The 20665-nt window shown below is 39.8% G+C and overlaps 1 protein-coding gene across 1 annotated transcript in view; it reads right to left on the bottom strand.

Annotated features, from left to right (window-relative positions):
• The window catches only part of LOC129522787 (uncharacterized), a 122401-nt gene extending 105609 nt beyond the window's left edge, over positions 1–16792 (bottom strand). The window contains exon 1 of the mRNA XM_055345193.1: positions 16668–16792. Within this exon, the coding sequence (XP_055201168.1) occupies positions 16668–16792 (125 nt within the window). The remainder of the gene's footprint in view (positions 1–16667) is intronic.
• Positions 16793–20665: the final 3873 nt, after the last annotated feature.

Here is a 20665-nt window from a genome sequence, read left to right as displayed (position 1 = left end):
CACTTAGCTCCTAGAGGTGTTATAAGGGTGCAATTGTGACCATGTCTCTGTAGCAGTGGGAACAGGCTCTTGTGATCTGTTTTCCCACCCACTCCTGTTTTGGATTAGACTCAATCAACCTGGATCCCAGGACTCAGCCTATGCATCTATGGCCACCGTTTGGTCCTCATAGTCTCTCTCTGTCCCCTCTTCCTTCCCTGCCTTGAGCAACAGCTCTAGTCCCCATACTGACTATGGGAGAGGTTTCAAAGGCAGCTCTATAACCAGAGCTGAACTTCCTGTTCAGAGAACTACTTGTCACACAGTGAGCGTTCTCATGTTGCCCACCATCACAATTGTTTCTACTACTACTGGTGGTATATTGTCTTTTTACCCCAGATGGCAATGCCTGGTGTAGTTCCATTTCTAAGGAGAATTTGCATCCTGAGTGATATTTTGCTGTCAACACAAAAGTGTTGAGAAATGAAAGATCTGGGAACAGTAACCAAATATCTTCCTTTATAGGAGAAAGTATAGGTAAAAAGAAAAGAACATGCAAATTTGCCTTCACGGTCATCCTTATCTTGGCTGTCTTCACACTATTGCATTATAATGATTATAGAAAGAGCACTGGAAATTGGCCATTTGAGTCATCATCTTTGAGTCTTAAGCAGAACTGCATACATGCATACTCTTACAAGAACACTTAGAACATTAAAAAAAAACTTAAGATGCTTTAATACCGAAGAACAATCAGAACGTTAGCAGTGAGGGGCTCTCCTTTCTTTTATACCCTAGCAGTTTCTTATACTTGGGAAATGTGACATTGAAAATCTCAAACACTCCTGCAGACTCCAAAGGAAGAAAATAGTGAAGTCAGCACCAAAGCCAACGCAGCTTCTGTCTTTCCATCTCTCTTAGGTAATCTAGAAGGCTGAGAGTTTCTATGTGCTGCCCTTTCAACCATTTCATATTGGAATTCTGATGGAAATTTCATTTTTCTACCTGTTTCCTCCCCTGGAACTAATTGCTAACGTCTTTTTTGGGCATCACCACCAAACCCAAATCTAAACTTTATAAGCATAGGATGGACCACAAAGGATGGTTAGGGAATTTAAAGAAGGAGAAACAGAGAGTTCAAAATGTTTCATCAACACTAACAAGATTTACTGAGAACACTCAGAATTGACAGAACTTTTCAAGCGCACGGTCATAAATGACAGTCTACACTGGTGAGGCCAAACCTTCCTGTGCCAAGAAGGCCTAATTTGTTGCATACCAACAAGAAAAGTATCTAAAAGCCCATTGATTTAATCTCATTAATGGTTAACCCCCCAAAAGCACTGATGTGATAAGTTTTCCACAAATTTGCTTCCAAATAAAAAGAAGAATAATCAAATTTAGAATTAAGTAGATTGCCTTAGTCTGCCATTTAAAAACAGCACAAGTAATCTAATTAGCTAAATTTATTAGGAGTAAATGTGAATGAACTCAGAAAATTGAATCTGGGGACTAGCACTGGTAGAGTCTCTGCATTAACACATCAGAGAGCAAAGCTAAATAAAAATTCCTTTTCTTTCCAAAGCCTGAATATGCATAAAACAAAACAGAGGATGATGTGCAAATAGAAGAAACTGCCTTTGTTCCCATAGAATCTTACCCCAGAGTCAATAATATCTACTGGAAACAACAAACCCATTTTTATAAGGTTTATATATTTTGTATGTCTACAATTACTCATGGCATTAGACTTAAGTGGATCTTACTGCTATTTGAGAAGCATTTTGAACTTAAAAAAAAAAATTCTCTAACTTCCCACTGCTGGTTCAGCCTTATGGTTTAAATTTTGGCTTGGAAAAAAAAAATTGTGATTATCCAGGATAAGAAGTTAGCACATTGCTGTAAGAGAGGGGCAAGGTGAAGATGGAAAATGACATTCCAAAGGTTGGGTGGGGAGGATTCTTCTGCTCTTTTCATGTTTATAGAAAGACTCTTCTTCGATCACTGGCATTGTCCATGGCCCACACCACTGTCATTTGGGTAACAGGAGAAGGGAACTGCCTTTAGGCCAGATTCTTTATTTCAGTTTTTCAAAGATTTATTTATTTATTTGAGGGGAGGGGGGGCAACTGAAGAGGGCAAATCCTCAAGCAGATTCCCCGATGACTATAGAATCCCACCACACGGGGCTCAATCTCATGACCTCGAGATCATGACCTCATAAGCCAAATCAAGAGTCAGATGCTTAAACAACTAAGCCACTCCGGGTGCCCCAAGGTCAGATTCTTTATATATATATATATATATATATATAAATTTATTTTTTATTGGTGTTCAATTTGCCAACATATAGAATAACACCAAGTGCTCATCCCATCAAGTGCCCCCCTCAGTGCCCATCACCCAGTCACCCTCACCCCCCACCCACCTCCCTTTCTACCACCCCTAGTTCATTTCCCAGAGTTAGGAGTCTCTCATGTTCTGTCTCCCTTTCTGATATTTCCCACTCAATTTTTCTCCTTTCCCCTTTATGCCCTGTCACTTTTTTTTTATATTCCCCAAATGAATGAGACCATATACTGTTTGTCCTTCTCCGGTTGACTTATTTCACTCAGCATAATACCCTCCAGTTCCATCCACGTCGAAGAAAATGGTGGGTATTTGTCATTTCTAATGGCTGAGGAATATTCCATTGTATACATAAACCACATCTTCTTTATCCATTCATCTTTCGATGGACACCGAGGCTCCTTCCACAGTTTGGCTATTGTGGACATTGCTGCTATAAACATCGGGGTGCAGGTGTCCTGCCATTTCACTGCATCTGTATCTTTGGGGTAAATCCCCAACAATGCAATTGCTGGGTCGTAGGGCAGGTCTATTTTTAACCCTTTGAGGAACCTCCACACAGTTTTCCAGAGTGGCTGCAGCAGTTCACATTCCCACCAACAGTGTAAGAGGGCTCCCCTTTCTCCACATCCTCTCCAACATTTGTGGTTTCCTGCCTTGTTAATTTTCCCCATTCTCACTGGTGTGAGGTGGGATCTCATTGTGCTTTTGATTTGTATTTCCCTGATGGCAAGTGATGCAGAGCATTTTCTCATGTGCTTGTTGGCCATGTGTATGTCTTCCTCTGTGTGACTTCTGTTCATGTCTTTTGCCAACGTCAGATTCTTGATACAAGTACTGCTGCCAAACCCCTGCAGCCTTGTGTGTATGAGGTCACTATTATTGTCCCACTTTACAGAGGAGGAAGCTGAGTTCCAGAGATTCTAGGTCACTTACCCCACGTCATTCAGCGAGTAAATGATGGACTGAGATTCGTACCCTTATTTGTCTAAGTTCAAAGATATTATGAAAAGCAGTTGAATGAATATTTATTTGAATTATCACAGTCTACTTAAAGAACATAGTCCAATCTTTTACCTATGATAACAACATCTATAACCAATGGCTTTCTACTTTCAAATCCAGTTTTTCTTTTCCTATACTACAGTTCTCTTCACTATAGTCTTGGGTGTTGGGGGTAAAGACAGTCATCATCCTCATGTCAGAGACACAGTGAGTTTCAGTAACATACTTAAAATCAATCACACATTTATAAGTAAATATGGACCTTGAATCGAGATGTGTGAGCTCAAATCCCAAGCTTTGCACTAACCTCCACAGCCTCCTGCATCCAAAGAAAAAAATGAAACTCAAATAGAGATCCAAAGTCTATCTTCTGGCCTCTGACACCAGCTATGACCAGATCTCTAAGACTGTGTTTATTTGGAGAAGAAAAATAAGTGTAAGAAAGTGGCTAATTAGTTAATCCAAATTGGAAAGAGCTGGTCCATCATTTGGTGGTCTTATTGTTGATTGAGACAAGAAGTAGATCATAATTTGGGCAGAGCAATGAACTTTCTTGCAGGACACGTTAGTATGGTCCTCCTAGCATGGAACAACATTGCTACTGTAAATTCCCCTTTTGGTTTATTCTGTATGGCCTCTGGGTTACAATTTAATCCCACCTTTGCTCAGCCCCTCAGGGACACTGGGTCACTTTCCTGATTTACAGGGAAAGTGTTAAGCCTCATTTTTCTTAAACTGAAAGACCAAAGCAGTCAGAGCAGAGACAACAGGGATGTGACAAGGCCGGGAGGCAATTACGCGTCCCTCTCTGGTGTACCTGCCTGAATGCTTATGTGAAATTGGGAAAGGACAGGATGCCCTTCTTCTTGTGAAGTCTCTACTGATCACAGAAGCAGATTCAAATAATCTTTTCCGTTTTGCTCCTCTGGGCTGCTTGGCTTTGTAAACTGTCAGCAAAGCCGTCAAAGTGGGAAGCCAGATATTGCCATCTCTATGGGCGGATGCCGCCCCAATCCTGTCTGTGTGATGGCAGGCACAGAGGCCGGAGCAAACAAGAGCAGACCGTGTTGCTGCAATATTTCTGAATTCCCCAGGCTAATTAGGCCTTCTCATTCTCTTATAACAGCGAACAACAACCAAGAAAAAAAAAACCCAGCTACTTGGAGATTCTGTTAGAAGCTCTACGCTTTTAAGACACATGAAATTGCCCAGGTATTGCTGCGGGTAAAATGAAACCTTCCTCTCTTGATTTGAGATCATTAGCTTTCTGTTTTATAGCAAATCATCTTGGTGTTCGTATCTCCAACCAGAGATTCAAGGGAAGCCCTTTCATTAGCCAGGGGGACAACACTGTCGGCCACAATTGCTGATTACCCTGCACTGGGGAAGGGAGTGTGCCCCAGTGCTCCCAGGGCAGGCAGTGGGAGAGAGAAGCAAAGAAGGGGTTGCTTTGTGAGGATGTCCTTACTCTGTGCCTGGCCAGGGAGAAAGAACCAGATGCCTTTCCAACCACCCTGTGGAATAGGTCAGGCTGTTATTCCCATTTTACAGATTGAGGAAACCGAGGCTTGCTCAATATCAGTGAAAAATCTTTGGAATGTTTTATGCCCAGGAAGGGTAAAAGGTACCCTATAGGTACAAATTTTCTCCTTTCATGTAAAGGTTTGCTCATTGAAGTGTAAATTCCCTACGATGGAAACCACATTCTCTTTATTCCACAATATTTTAGATAGAATCATTTCATTTCCTACATTAGCCTTGATTTATCTTAAAATCCATATTCAATAGCACAAATACAATGTAGAACTAAGAAATGGTTTAAAAGTTTGCCCTGATTACCCTGACTCGTGTGACAGCATAAGCGAAGACAGAACAAGCCATCATAGAAAATATTATTCCTGCTATAAAATTGGGGTGCAGGTGTTCTGGCGTTTCACTGCATCTGTATCCCCAACGTTTATAGCAGCAATGTCCACAATAGGCCAACTGTGGAATGAGCCTCGGTATCCATCGACAGATGAAGGATAAAGAAGCTGTGGTCTATGTATACAACGGAATACTCCTCAGCCATTAGAAATGATGAATACCCACCATTTGCTTTGACGTGGATGGAACTGGAGGGTATGATGCTGAGTGAAGTCAGTCAATCGGAGAAGGACAAACACTCAAATGAATGGTCTCATTCATTTGGGGAATATAAAAAATAGTGAAAGGGAATAAAGGGGAAAGGAGAGAAAATGAGTGAAAATATCAGTGAGGGGGACAGAACATGAGAGACCCCTAACTCTGGGAAATGAACAAGGGGTAGTGGAAGGGGAGGTGGACAGGGGGTTGGAGTGACTGGGTGATGGGTACTGAGAGGGGCACTTAACAGGATGAGCACTGGGTGTTATGCTATATGTTGGCAAATCGAACTCCAATAAAAAAAAAGGCAAAGAAAATATTATTCCCATATGTGTGCAGTCAGATATCATTCAGCAAATATTTGAGTGGCTCCTAAGTACCACACCTGTGTTAGATGGTAGAGATTCAATGGTAAAAGGATAATATTCTTTTTTTTTTCAATAGACTTTATAGAGAAAACATACGTTAGAAAACATAGCACTTACATATAAATAATTTTATGTTTCTGAAGCTGAAATGTGAAATGGAAAGACTCTAGTGGTCAATTTTTGTGTTATAATCTTTCATTAAAAGAGCACAAAATGTGAATTACGTAAAACAATTGTAGAAGAACAATTTTATTAGAGGAAAACAAATGGCCATCACAACCCTGGAGTAGTTCTTGAAAAGAATTAATGAACAAATGAATAACAAAAGAAGTAAAGCTGATAATATGATTAACACTGATAAAATAACATCCAGCAATTCTTTTGATACGCTCGGAACCATATGTCAGGCTCTTCATTCTCAGTTTGACAGAATCTAAAACAGGATTCACAGCAAACAGCAACATTTTGTTGTGCATATGCTGAGGGTACTTGACTATCTCTGGAGAAAATACCTTTTGCCAGATGATGTTTTTCGGATACAGTTGGAGCTCTGCAGAGAACACAGGGAATGCAGTTATTCCCTAGTTCGGAAGGGAAAGGGTTAGGAAACAAGGAGATTCTCTAGTGATTTCTGTTACCCACAGAGATAAACCAAAAGCATGGGTACAACGTTCAACTGCTTAGTGGATTTTTGAATCATTTTACAAGACTTCACTGAGCACACCTCAATTTAGAAGAATATCCATGAGACCTCCAATTAGAACTATAATTAAATGTCATTTGGAGACTAATAACCAAGGCCTGAAACATTATCTGGGTTGATGACAGTGGGGAAGGTATGAGGTTGCCCCGTTCAGCTTCTGGTCAGAAATGCCAGCTGGTCATCATACTCCAGTAAATTTCATGCACCAAGGTATTTATGGCTGCTATAAACTGAAAATATGAAAGGAAGAAAAAGTAGGGAGCTATTGATTTTGCATGGTAGGCCTTGGAGGTCCTGTTTGCTAACCATTATTCCTTGATAACAAATGTGCCTTTTGGTTTTATCCACTCCAACCAGTTTCCCTCATTGCCAATCTTTGGTGAAGATAAGCATAAAATAAAAATATATGTACAAAAAAAATTCTTATCTGGTTATAAAAGTATGGCTTTTTGCCCTGAAGCAGTGGTCAGGCCCCAAACATCTCCCACAGTGGAGACCGGAAGGCATTTAGAACTTGGGATCTGGATCTTGAGACATGAGGACATTTTTGCTGTCCTGATTTCCCCGCAAAAGGTGAGAATTCTAGACTAACTCTTGAGCTAACAAATTATTTAGCTACAGTAGGTCTGGAAATGGTCTTCTCTGGGGCGATATTTTTGAGAAAGTGTTAGAATCTCTATGTTTTCCTTTTAGATTTTAGAAACACACAGACAATTAAAACATGCCTTAGTAGATTTTCCCCTTAGCCTAATACCTTTCTCGGTGCCTGTTGAGCTCTAGTGCTTAAGCCACAACTGAGAATCTACCGCTTCTCCATCGGTCTACTCAGAAATCAGGAATGAGAATGCATGGCAGGAAAATGGCTACAGCAATTGGAATAACTTGAGGTTATGATAGCATTGAAGAGTATCATGTAAAAGAAGCAAAAATTTAAAAAGTACTATGCTTATTTATAAATAAATGAAGCCAGCAAACATGGATTTAGGTTGCTGTGAGGTCAGGGAAGAAAATGGCTTTTGTATAAATAGGAAGAAGTTAAGGAAGTTAGAACATAAAGGAGGTGGGAGGATCTGAGCACTTCAGCAGCTGGCTCATGGCTTTGTAGGACCTATTTTGGCAAATCTGGCATATGTGGTCATGCGTCAGGCTGGACTTTGTCGGGAGTCCTATATTTACCAGGTAAGTGACCAGATGTCTTTGCCAATGTGTAATAATTTCTGACGAAGAGATTTGAAATTCAGCCATGCCACCCAAAATAGGAAGCCAGCTCTTCTTGCTTTAAAGGAAATTTATGGATAATTCAAGATAAGCCATCTGTGCACTAAGAAATACACATCCTACAGATGGTGAGAATTATAGGATACATAATACTGTTAATAATAGCATCATATTCTGATGTATTGTATGAGAAATATATGTATATGTGTGCATCAGGTCCATTAAGGTGGCATTTTATATTTATACACTGTAATTAGACTCCATCTCTGGTATAGCGCTAGACACGTAGTAGGCTACCAATAAGTCTGGAAGCAAGGCAGGTAGGAGGGGTGATGAATGAAAAGGAAGGGAGGAAGGTAGGAAGGACGGAAGGAAGGAAAGAAGGAAGAAAGGAAAGAAGGAGGAAGGAGGAAGTTTTAAGGTTATCTTGTTGTATCTGTTGTGTATTAATTAACATTAAATATGCTATACCATGTAACTGAGCAAATTTGGCACTGACTGTGATTTGACAGAGGGAAGGAAGCAGAAACAGATGCTTTTGCTCTCCTCCCATCCTAATGTGACGCTGATATTTCCCTATGTTCCCACTACCTCAGAGCCAAAAGTGGGCAGAGATGAGGATGTAGATCCAGACCCTTCCAGGGAACCAGGAGGTCTCATGCATCCTGAGATTGCAGGTACTTACTTATTTTGAGAGGAAGGGCCAATTCCTTCCTCCCATTGTGGCTGCCTCAGTGTCTGTGTGGTAATTTTGATAATTTTATATCCTATTTTGACTAGTTTTGTTTTAAGTTCACATGGCACGCCAGAGCCTGCTGTGTGGCTACTTGTTAAACTTTCGGGAAATTGGTTCAGCCAGTCTTGTTCAATGTTAATATTAAAGCAATTATTAAAAATTAAGTTACATAAACTTGCAATTAAACAAGTTGTATTTAAAAACAAAAGTAATGAACATTCAAACTCATTACCTCAAATTCCTGCATTTTACTAAGATCTGTGCCCTGGAGATGGTGTACTCCTGCTGTATCTGTGGATGGGAGACACCTGAAAATGCAAGGCTACTGTGCTGATCTTCCCAAATCTGCATTCCTTCCATGATGTCACATGGGCAGCTTGAAATTTGCTGTGATAGCAGCATTCACAGTGCAGGAATTGCCAGATGCTCCAAGCAAGGGTTTTCTTTTTGTGTTAAGAAGAGGATGGTAGTTGCACGTCTACCCATACCCCATGGAGTAGACATCTTGTTTTTCATTGGGTCTATATCTATCACTTCCCCTCTGTGGCATTACCTCCTGTCTCTATTAGGTAACCACCCTTTCCCTCTAGGTGGTTTTAGGGAGGCTTCTAGTTATACTCCCTGTTCCTTGATCCTAGATATAAAAACATGACCTAGGTTTGGCAAATCAGAATTACCCTCCCCCCCGACCATAGTGATAAGCCCATAGGGATGAGTATGTGATCTGGGCTAAACCCCTTTGTACTTCCCTGAGGCTTTTCTAGATGGGTACTGGGAAAATTTAGGTTTCTCTTTTTGTTCTGGAGTAGCTGAACAGAGATGATGTAAACCCAAGGCTGCCTATGGCCACGTTTCCCCAAATACCCACATCACACATAAGCAGCCAGTTCCCATTATGAGGGCCTGAAGCCAGCCACAGAGAGGAGCAAAACCCTGTGGCAGAGGACAACCTGGTAATATCATTTGAGTCCTTGGGTCCACACAGGCCTTTCATCCATATTATTTCCCGGTATGAAAGTCAATAAATTCCTGTTTTTGCTTCAGCTCCTTTGAATTGGGTTTCTGTCACTTGCAACTAAATGTCCTGATGAATCTGGTTGATTTGGGATTATCCATTTCTTCTCTCTTGTTGCCTCTCTGTTTTCTTGGTTCAACAATGATACGTATGTATGAATTGTATGCTGATACTTTAAAATTGATCTAGAGAAAAAAAAAGTCATCCTAGAAAACCAGATGTAGTCTTTCAGGAAATCCATAAATTTCTCTTAACCGGTACTTCCAAGGTTTTGCTGCCACCATGGGGACTGGGGTAATAAAATGCAGAGGTTTATCACCTTTAAACTCAAAGTCTGCCAAGAAGAAACAAGATTCCAACACTATAATTCATTAGTGTTGCTCCAGCAGTAGAGCTGTATAGTGGTGGTACCATCTCCTGAGATGCAATCGTAATGAAATGACTGGTTGGTTTGCTGTCTTCATTAAGTTAGAAGCTAGCCTGCTACATCACTTCATAGCACAATTGATTAATCAATTGGTATAACAAAAGAAGTTTAAAAAAATAAAGAAAAACCGGGGGAAAATAAAAATGGGGGGGGGTCAAAAACTAGCTATCCCTCTATAGAGGAATAGTGCCACACTAGGACTCAACGTTGGCTCCTTCTGTTGGTGAGTTGGGCACTACTAGAGGAAGAAGCCATGGGGAAGTAAAAAAATTAAGTGATCGAGATGTCCCAAGTTAGGATTGTATGAAACCTTTTTGCCCAGCCCCGTCGATGCTTCTTGAATAGGTGATGCAATACAGCTTTGGTGACCATGATGGAAATTATGTGTAGGTTCATGGAGATCTCTTAACAGAAGCCTCCTCTGCTTACTGCCAGTGGTGCTACAACTGCTGGTAGTGACACTCCCACCTAAGGGGAACAGCAGAGTTGTCTTTATCAGACTGATTTTGTACCATGATTTTAGATATTAGACTTCATGGCATAATATTAGGCCTTCAGACTTCCCACTCTGTGAGCTAGTCAGTAGACCTTTAATAACTCTTTTTTTCCTCACTGAAATCAGTCAGAGTTTAGGGTGGAGTGTGGGTGTGGACTGTGTTTAAATGTGTGATGCAAGCAGAAAGCCCTGAGCAGCCGACTGAAAGCCTACCTGCCTCAGGGAATGGGTCTAATGGCTCAACACTCTGGGCCATGCTAAAACACAGGATGATCAGACGTTTCCAGACAATAGAAATTAGAAAGTGAGAAGGTTTCATAATGAATATGGTAATTTTTCCCAGAACTGGTATTTTAGCTGGAAATATATAATTGTGGTAATACATCTGTTGAACTTCAAATGAGGCAGATAATAGGGTATAAAAGGTCATATTACTCATCATATACAATCTCTGTTCCAAAACACACTGTGCAGAGCAAAACTGTTCTAGAAGATATTATTGTATGTTTCCTATCTTAGAAGGTAAAAATATAAATAATTTGCATTTTTTTGTTTAATGAGCATTTCCTTGGAAAAAATCCATTCATTATCATCTCTCCTTGGATTATTCAAATTTGAATGAATTACCATCATAAAATAGAAATCATTTACCTAATTTTTTCTTATTAATATTTGGCATTTAATAGCACTTTTTCATCAGATAATGCTTTCTCTGGCCATTTATTCCTAATTAATTGTTTCAGTTTACCATATTCTTGAATCGTTACTCTCCAACTTTTAAAAAATTAATTATGTTATTTCTAAAGGATCATCTGGAGGCACCACTATTTCATCTTCAGTTGGAGGATTTTTCTGTTTGCCATGAATGGACTGTGGTCTTCTTTTTGTATTTTGCAAAGCAGGAGGTGATGAAGGTAAATGCAGTGGAACTGAGTCATCAGGCCTTAGGTACCATGATAGGCCACTGACAGCAAGCTATTTTCTCCAGGAAAGGGAGTAGCCATTTGCCCTGATGATTTCCATTCTGTCTTGGGATTGTAGGAGAGGGTAGGGGCTGGAAAGATTAAGTCATGAACAAGGTAGAGCAAGTTAGATCCTTTGTGGTTGACTGACCCACCTTTGTCACATGGGATCCTGGTCCCTTCTGACTCCATCCTTATCAGAAGGACAAGCTTAAGAACAATAAAACTCACCCTGAACCTATAATACCTATAGTTCAAAATCTGCATGAGAAAAAAAAAATGATTTGGGGTGCTGACAGCTAAGGATAAGAGCTTGAATGGAGAGAAATCCAGGTATTCTTCGAGAATAATCAAGAAAAGTAAATTATTTAGTAAGGTTTCTTTGATTTAGGTAAGCCTGAAAATGTTCCCTTTTCTCCTCCTCCTCATTCTGCCTTTCTGTTATACGACTCATGTATTCTTTTTCAGAACGTTAGAGTGCCAAGTGAAAACAATGGGCTAGCTGTGCTGTGGTTCTCCTGATTAAAACTCCAGCCTGTAAAGTCCCATGTGGGTCCCATCAGACCCCATATTTGTGGTGAAGTACAAAATATCACTTTTGACAATCAACTCACAGAAAAGTTATAAACCAAGTGTTTATTCCCTAACACTAGCATTCAAATGAGGTTGACCATAATGAAATATTATCAGCTATATGAGCTCAAGGATTTTCTTTCCTACTTCTCATGTTCCAGGTCTATTAAGTAATTGATGTTCACAACTAAATGTACAGAGGACACATGGATATTTATGTGGTTGAACCAAAAAGCCGGGAACAGACCTTCCAAGCATATGACAATGTATAATTTGAGGCCATCCAACACGAATGTAATACTGGAAAAGCAATTGATGTTTTGCTAAGAATGTAGACTTCAAACATACTGGTGTACCTCTAAATCACAGGCAGAGTATTGAAATGGCCTTGGAGCTCTGCTTTCTGTGACTGCCTTTCCAGCACCATTTCCTATAGCAAAGACCAACTTTCTTAAACATCTGTTCCCAGCTGTAAGACAAGGAATCGGGTATCTCCTAATTGGGGCAGTAGTGAACGGTTGAAGTAACTACCAAAAACGTATTTTTCAGTCCTGATGTTACTTTGTGTGAATGTGAAAAAAAAAAAAAAAGCCAGTGCTTTTACTTATTTTTTCAAATTACATTAATTAGCAGGCAGTGTCAGGACAAGAGATAGAAAGATGGGTTATGAATGGTCTGTCACTAGTAGGTAGGTAGTAGGTAGGTAGGTACATAGATATCTAGTCAGGTAGATGAGATGGACAAGGGCAATCATTGACCTCTATTCAGTCAGGATAGCAGGCCATGGGGGTAGGTGCAGGCTACTACAAAGGCGGTATAGCATAGTGTTTCAAGGTTTAGATTTGGGCTCAAATTCTGACTTTTCCACTTACCAACTGTGGTAACTTGAGGCAACTTCCCTGACTACTCTGGGCATTAATTTCCTCATCTGTGAAAGAGGAATAATAATAATTTTCACCTTACAGAGCCTTTTTGAGGATTAAATCAGACCAGCTTTTCCCAAAGTGTGATCTCAGAGTGTGGTCTGGGGCCTCCTGGGGTCCCTGTGATTCTTTCAAGGGTTCTGCAAGGTCAACACTATTTTTATAATAATGCAAAGACATATTTACCTTTTTTTTTGCACTCCTTTTATAATAATACCAAGCTATTAAATACCTTTTCTTTCCTATTCTTTCACAAGTGTACCATGGAGTTTTTAAGAAGCCACCTGATGTGATATCTCAGCAGACTGAATACAGAAGATGGAAGAGTCCTGATTGCTTCTAGTCAGCCAGACATTAAGGGGATTTACAGAAATGTAAACAAAATCACTTCTCACATTTTTTTTGTTTTGAAAAATACATTATTTTTCATTAGAAAGTTTTTATGTTGACATTTCATCAATCCTTATTTTAAAATGAATTAATGACTATCTTGAAATTTTCTCAGCTTTAATTTATAATATTACAAATATTGACAGATACGATCTACATAAACAGAAGCTCTTTGGTATTCTTAAGGGAGAATGTAAAGGAGGTCAGAGACCAAAAAGTTTGAAAATAACTAAATTAAAAAAAAAAAAAGGAAGCATAAGTATTGAAACCCAAAATGAGGTTTTTCTCAATTTTCAATTTTTGTTGTTTAAAAAGATTTTATTTGTTTATTTGAGAGAGTCGGGGTGGGGAGGGACAGAGGGAGATGGAGAAGCAGACTCTCTGCTGAATGGGAAGCCCAAAATGGGGCTTGATCCCAGGACTGGATGATCATGACCTGAGCTGAAGTCAGACACTTAAGCTGATCTAAGTCACCCAGGCACCCCAGAACCTAAAATGAGTTTAAAAGAACTGGTCTAATCTGCATCTCTGGATTTAAAAGGTGGTAAGTAAGTCAATCTGGGCATTGGCCTCATTTGCCACATTATATTTATCATGATAGGGTTACAAATGGAGATGTGAGACTGTGCTGGCAGGGAAGTAGCTGAAAGCCCACTTGGAAAGACAAAACTTTTGACATAGGAAAGATAACTCATGGTATAAATTTACAAAATAAAGGCTAGTATCAGTGGAAGAAAAGGGCATTAGCAAGGGAGTGTGATAAAAGGCAAAAAAGACCAGGAGGTTTTGGAAGAGTCATAGAAGGTTATTATTGAAGGGACATGTAGTTATCTTTTGGAGCAAACATTTAATTTTTCTGTTTTAAAATTATACAAGTATTGGGATGCCTGGGTGGCTCAGCGGTTGAGCATCTGCCTTCAGCTCAGGGCGTGATCCCTGGTCCAGGGATCAAGTCCTGCATCAGATTCTCTGCAGGGAGCCTGCTTCTCCTGCTGCTTATGTCTCTGCCTCTCTCTCTGTGTGTCTCTCATAAGTAAATAAATAACATCTTTAAAAATAAAATAAAATAATACAAGTATTGCAGAAATAGGTTTTGTACTTAAATATTCTAAGGGTGAGAATTTTTTGGCAGGGAGGGTAAGATAGGAAATGAAACTGAACCTTAAGCTTAAGTCATCCCCTCTATCCTGAGATTATTTCCACAAAGTTTGGTAAATATCTTTTAGACCTTTAAAACTCATTAGAGAATAATGGGATCAAAACCAATAGCACTTACCAGGTGCTAAAAGTAATTCTAAACCATACAGTCTTTATACAACTCATACAATTGTCACAGGTCCCATAAGGCATTTATCATTATTATTCCTCTTTACCAGTGGGGGTGAGAGGAGAATCTGAGACACAGAGAGGCCAATCAATTTATACAAAGTCATGGAGCTAGTGTGTGACATAGCATACCTCACTTAAATGGCCAGATATATAGATAGGAAGGTATATAGAAACATACTTTAAAAAAATATCTTTTATAAATGGGATTGTATCATACATGTCACTGTATGACTTGCTTCTTTCACTGAACAGTGAAAATGGAACCTCACTGTATTTGACTTAAGAGTTCCACAGTCTTGGTAATAGGTATGTGATCAGCTTCATGAACAGTTTGGGCTGCTGGGATACAAACATAAAAATGTTTAATATTTCTCCAACCAAAGCCTATCTAATCTCCTTTTCAAGCTTTTTAATGACATCTAGATCTGATCTCTCGGTAATTCAAACAATAGCAGACTCACTCAGTCCAACTTCAAAGTATCATCTCCCTTTTCCACCTCCCCATTGTTGCCTATCCTGCAGAGGCCCCTGCCCCTGCTAATTAGGACTAGGGTGGTGGGCAGTGGTGGTGGTGGTGGCCCAAAGGGGCACATGTCACTTAACTTGCCTATGTGCAGCCAGCAGCAGTTGGTGTTTGAAGCCTCTGCTGGTGGTAGGCGTCTAGATGCTTACTCAGTTAGGGGACATGCATGAGGTCTTCTGCGCTCTCAGGACCTCTCTGAAAGGCAGGTAGCTGCATCTGAGTGCTTCCTATTGAGTTAGAATCCCTCAAGTCCTTCTGATATGGGAGTGAGAGACCTGCACCATCTTTTGTGGGCAGTCAGTAGAGAAGAAAAGGTCTCCTATGAAGAAAAGAAACCCCAACCCCACGCACGTTTGTGGGATGTGAATTTACACTATTTATGTGGTATGGGATTCCCCAAGTAAGAATTAATTAACATCGGTAGGAGTCTAGAACCCCTGGAGGTCCAGAAGAGACAAATGTAAAAACCCTCTGTTGCTCTGTTCTCACAAGCCAGGGCACAATCTTGCAAAGATGAGCTCACACTAAAAAATTACAAACCACAAGAAGAAAACCACCATGAGAGTGAAAGTGTGTCTGCACATGCAACACACAAGAGAATGAGAGCCCAGAGAACTAAAAACACTAGAACAATATGAAAGAGATTATAGTCTAAACCTTTAAATGATTAAAGTAGAGGGGGAAAACAACCAAAGAGTAGGAAAAAATTAAAATGTAACTCATTTTCTGTATTTTTCTTTATCTTTTATGGAATTACTTTATATGTCTACCTCTTTAATATACCTATGATTTATTTATTCAGAGGATTCATGGATCTGGCTTATTTTTGTCAATGCATGTCTCTTTTCTCCAGATTGTTTTTTTTTCAATAGTTTCCTTTCTCTTCACTGACTTTGAAATGCCAAGATGGTCATAATAAATTCCTAAATATTCCATATAGATGTGAATCTATTTTAAGATGTTGTGCTCCGTTGTCTATTATTCTACCATACTCTTAATTAAAGTAATTTTTAGCATGTTTTGATGTTAGTTTGGAGAAGTGATCTTTCATAATTCTTGTTCTGAATTTTTTTCAAATTACTTTCTACTTTTTAAATTCTAGATCATGTATTCTCAATGGGGATGATATCACTCCCCAAAAGGTGGGAATTAGCTGTTGGAGAGTGAAAGATCTTACTCTTCCAAGGGTTAAGCATTTGATAAAGATACACACAGCAGTTAAACAGATATGTTCCATAGTTGTGGTATTAAAATTTCATGGGGGGGTGATTAGAAAAAAATATCAAAAAATCCCCTTGGAGTGGTAATAATATTAATAATAATAACAAAGATCATGAAAAGATCAAAAGACACTATCCTAGGTGAACTTTGGAATTAGCTTATCAATTTCTCCTGCTGATTTTTTTTTTGGGGGGGAAGGCCCTGGAGACCAGAGAGATGACATGATATGACCTAGGTCACATTGCAGATCTGGGATGAACACCCACTCTTGACTTTTACTTCTAGATCCTTTTCACTGTACAGCTCTTTCTGACTTATCTTGGTACCTTGAATATGAAATCTCTTCCAGGCTTTTGAGCAGTTTCTCCACATCGGACAGCTCACAAATTGCCCATAACTCTTGGTCCTTAGTCCGAGGAGGCTGCTTCTGCATATGCCCATGGATGTCCATCTTCTGACCCATCCCTTTCTGTCCCCAATTCCATTCCCCTTCTTAGAGCCAGCTTCAATAACAGCATCAGTTGGGGCCCTCCAGTTAGGAGCAGAGATAAGTATACCACAGTGAAGCCCTAGAGTTTGGATTCCAGGCACTACTGAAACCTACCAGAAGTTCAGAGGAAAGGAAGCCCTGTGGGCTATGTTGATCAGGAAAGGCTAAGAGATTGCAGAGGATGAGAGAAGATTAATACAGCAAGGGAAAGAGAGCACATCCATAATAGAGGGGGATCAAACAGTTGACAATTGCTGAAGCATGTTACATTATACCTTTCACTACTTTTATATAACAAAAAAAATTTATTTCTCATCATATTCAAAAGTTTTATTTTTTTTTCACCAGGTCACCTCATCTGTATTTCTGCTGATCATCAGTGAAGCAAGAGGCATTATCAGTATTTTTTTTTCTTTGATCCATCTACCTCTGCTACTTCTGACTCCTTCAGGGAAGGGAATAGCAGGGCAAAAAGATAAAAGAGAAGGAGAAAAAAACCACTTGTACTTAGCAGAGGGCATTTGTAATTCTGTCTTGGCTATTGATTACACTAATCCCTGATGGCCATGGAGGACTCTCTAGCTGGCTTCTTAAAATTCCACCCATGATAACCAGCCATATGTACCCAATGATCCCTGCCTTCTAGTATTCTCCCTCTGAAGTCTCCTCCTATATTGTACCAGGGTTGGCATTGAATACAAGAGAAATGATGGTTGTCACTTCCAAGATTAGGTTATAAAACACACTGTAGCTTCTGTCTTGGTCTCTCCTTCTCTCTCATTACTTACTCCCAGGAAAGTCAGCTATCACGTTGTAAGCAATCCTGTGAAGAGGCCACCTTACAGAGGAACTGAAACTGCTTTCTAACAGCCATGTGAGTGAACTTGAATACAGATGCTACAGCCCAGTCAAGCCTTCAGATGACAGTAGCTTCAGCTGGCAGCTTGAATACAAACTCATAAGAAACCTTAGCTAGGAATCACCCAGCCAAGCTGCTCTCATCACTAAAAATTGTGTGAGATATTTAATATTTGCTGTTTTATGATACTAAGTTTTGGAATAATTTGTTACAGAGCCATAGATAACTAATATACTTCCTCTGTTCTACTCCTAGCAGTACGTACTTGGTGTTGCTTTATCCCTGAAAGTGGTCCTCTTGGGAATAGCCTTTTCATCATATGTCTAACCAGGATTCCCTCGGAAGTGTCCACTGTCAAAAGAGAGCCACACATCCTTGCCCTGCGCTTTGTGAAAGTCTAGCTGGGTTTGACTGCAGACTCCCCTCCTCACCTCGAAATTGCAGGGGGTAGGCACAGACTCGGTAGCCCCAAACTTCAAAGAACAATAATCTTCCAAGAATTTTCACAGGCTCTATCTTGGGATGGGTCTGTGTACTTGTTTTTTAGGGCTGTTGGAATAAATGCTCACAAACTTGATGGCTTAAAATAACAGAAACTTATTATCTTACAGTTCTAAATACAGAAGACTAAAATCAAGTGTCCGCAGGGCTATGATCCCTCCAAAGACTCTAGGAGACTCTTTACTGTCCTCCTCCAGCCTCTGGTAGCTCCAGGAATTCTTGACTTTTAGCTGCATAACTCAAATATTTGCCTCCGTCTTTGTATTAATTCTTTGTCAGGGTTTTCTCCTCCTTTGTCTCTTATAAGAACACTTGTTATTGGATTTAAGGCCCACCTGGGTTATCCAGGATGATCTCATCTCAAGAACCTTAATTACATCTGCAAAGATGCCTTTTTTCCAAATAAGGTCACCTCCACCAGTTTTGAAGGGGATGATAAATACATCTTTTTAGGAGCTACCATTCAACAAAAGCCTGTGAGTTCTTTTACCTCAGCAGTCACCAGCTGATAAGGAATTACTAACTACTCTTGATTCCTTCTCATTTAGCTTAAGGATGTTAATAACACTCCTCTTTCTCTCTCATTTTGGCTCGAGGTGGATGTTGGGCTCAGGATGAAGTGACTGGGAATGTTGGTTTACACCTCTTGATCAGTGTAATTATGAACAACAACCCCCTTTCACTTTCAAAATTGTCCCAGTTGGGATAAGTTACTTGAGCACCTGATTAAGGTTTTGGCCAACTTTTAGCAAGCTTTGTAGATGGACGTCTAGGACCTTTCTTTAGAATCTTTGGAAACTTGGTAACTAATAACTTAAAAAAATAAAGTTCAGGTTTTTAAAATATTTTATTTATTTATTCATGAGACACACAGAGAAAGGCAGAGACACAGGAAGAGGGAGAAGCAGGCTCCCTGCAGGGAGCCTGATGTGGTACTTGATCCCAAGACCCTGAGATCATGCCCTGAGCCGAAGGCAGACGCTCAACCACTGGGCCACCCAGGTGCCCCCCAAATAACAATTTTACTAAGCATACAATTCCAGTTATCATTATTAATATTCATTTCCTGAAGAGGAAGTACCTGAGAGGTTTAGACTAATATAATCATATAGTATGTGTCATGAGGAAGAAGAAAAGGGACAGAGAATGAATATTTCAGTGCCTGCCTTTTTACAAAGCAAGACTGGTCTGGAAATGTCATGAAGCATGGGCAGAGTTCTCACCCCAGAAGTCCTCTAGAATTGAGGGCTATACAAATAATGTTTATCAGTGGCCAATTCTACAGGGAAAGGACAGGATACGGGGGGCCCAAGGTTGGGAGCCACTGACTTCCAGACACCTTGCCCAAATTTAGGGTGGGTTAAGAAAGAGCAAGCTCACATGTAGGGATCCCAACAGGCAAAAGAAGGAGTCTTTGTGTTCATTATTTGTTTCCTCATTTGCATTTGTGTACCAAACTTTTCATGCTTTGCTCTTTTCTAGTGACTTAGGAAAGATTTGTTGGGTGTTAAGTTCTCAGTTTCTTCCTATGGGAAGTGAAAGTGCTATACATATTCTGTGGTTCTTAAGTATTTGGGAGGATAATCACCTCTTTAACTGTCCAATTACTATTCATCCTCCAGATATTAACTTAAATGTCAGTTCTTCCAATATTCCATTCTGATGACAACTTTACTCTATGCATCCCAGGCTAGGGTAGGTACTCAGTTTATGTGCTTTATTTGCCATAGGACAACTATGCTTTGTTGGAATTGCTTATTTAATTGTGTGTCTTCTCTTCTGGACTTAAAGATAATGGTCTCCATTTTGCCTGTTTGCTAATTTTTACCTATACAATCTGACATATAGCCAGTACTCAATAAACATTTGTTGAATGAATGGAAAAGCCTGATATAATATATGGGTGGTTTTTACCCATTTTGGAATATCTGAATAATGAATGAAATCTATGGACCTTTTTCTCAGAAAACTTCAAGGGATTCACAATTATCATCCACTCTCAGTCATAGATTCTGGGTCAATAACTCTTAGGCTCATTGACTTGTCATCAAGCCTCTATCAGCCCTGACATTCTAAGATTCTATAAAATCAAAAGCCTCCAGACCTCCCAGAAGATGGCCCTCCATAGTATCCCCTCATGCAAGAGATGAAGCAGAGTTCAACGCAACCACAGTGAAATGTTACATGGCCATGATGATTAGTGCCTGAAAATATTAAAAGGTATTTCAGGGCAGGGAAGTGCAGAGGCATCAAGTTGTGGGGGTTTTGAATAGGGAAGGAACTTACAGATCATTAGTTAACCCCTTATTGAAAATAAGAATCCTTACTAGGCCATAACTGATGAGAAAACGCTCACCTTCTCCCTATACAGCCAAATAAAAATCACAATTTTTTAGCAAGATTTGAAACCTGGTATCCACAGGTTGTATCTAGTTTAGTATCATCTTCCCCCCACCTCTCTAATAGTGTTTTAA

Source organism: Nyctereutes procyonoides, unplaced genomic scaffold (assembly GCF_905146905.1).
Source record: "Nyctereutes procyonoides isolate TBG_1078 unplaced genomic scaffold, NYPRO_anot_genome, whole genome shotgun sequence".
Classification (NCBI taxonomy): Eukaryota; Metazoa; Chordata; class Mammalia; order Carnivora; family Canidae; genus Nyctereutes; species Nyctereutes procyonoides.
The sequence above is the reverse complement of the archived record's forward strand: the minus strand, read 5'-3'. Positions and strand labels throughout refer to the sequence as shown.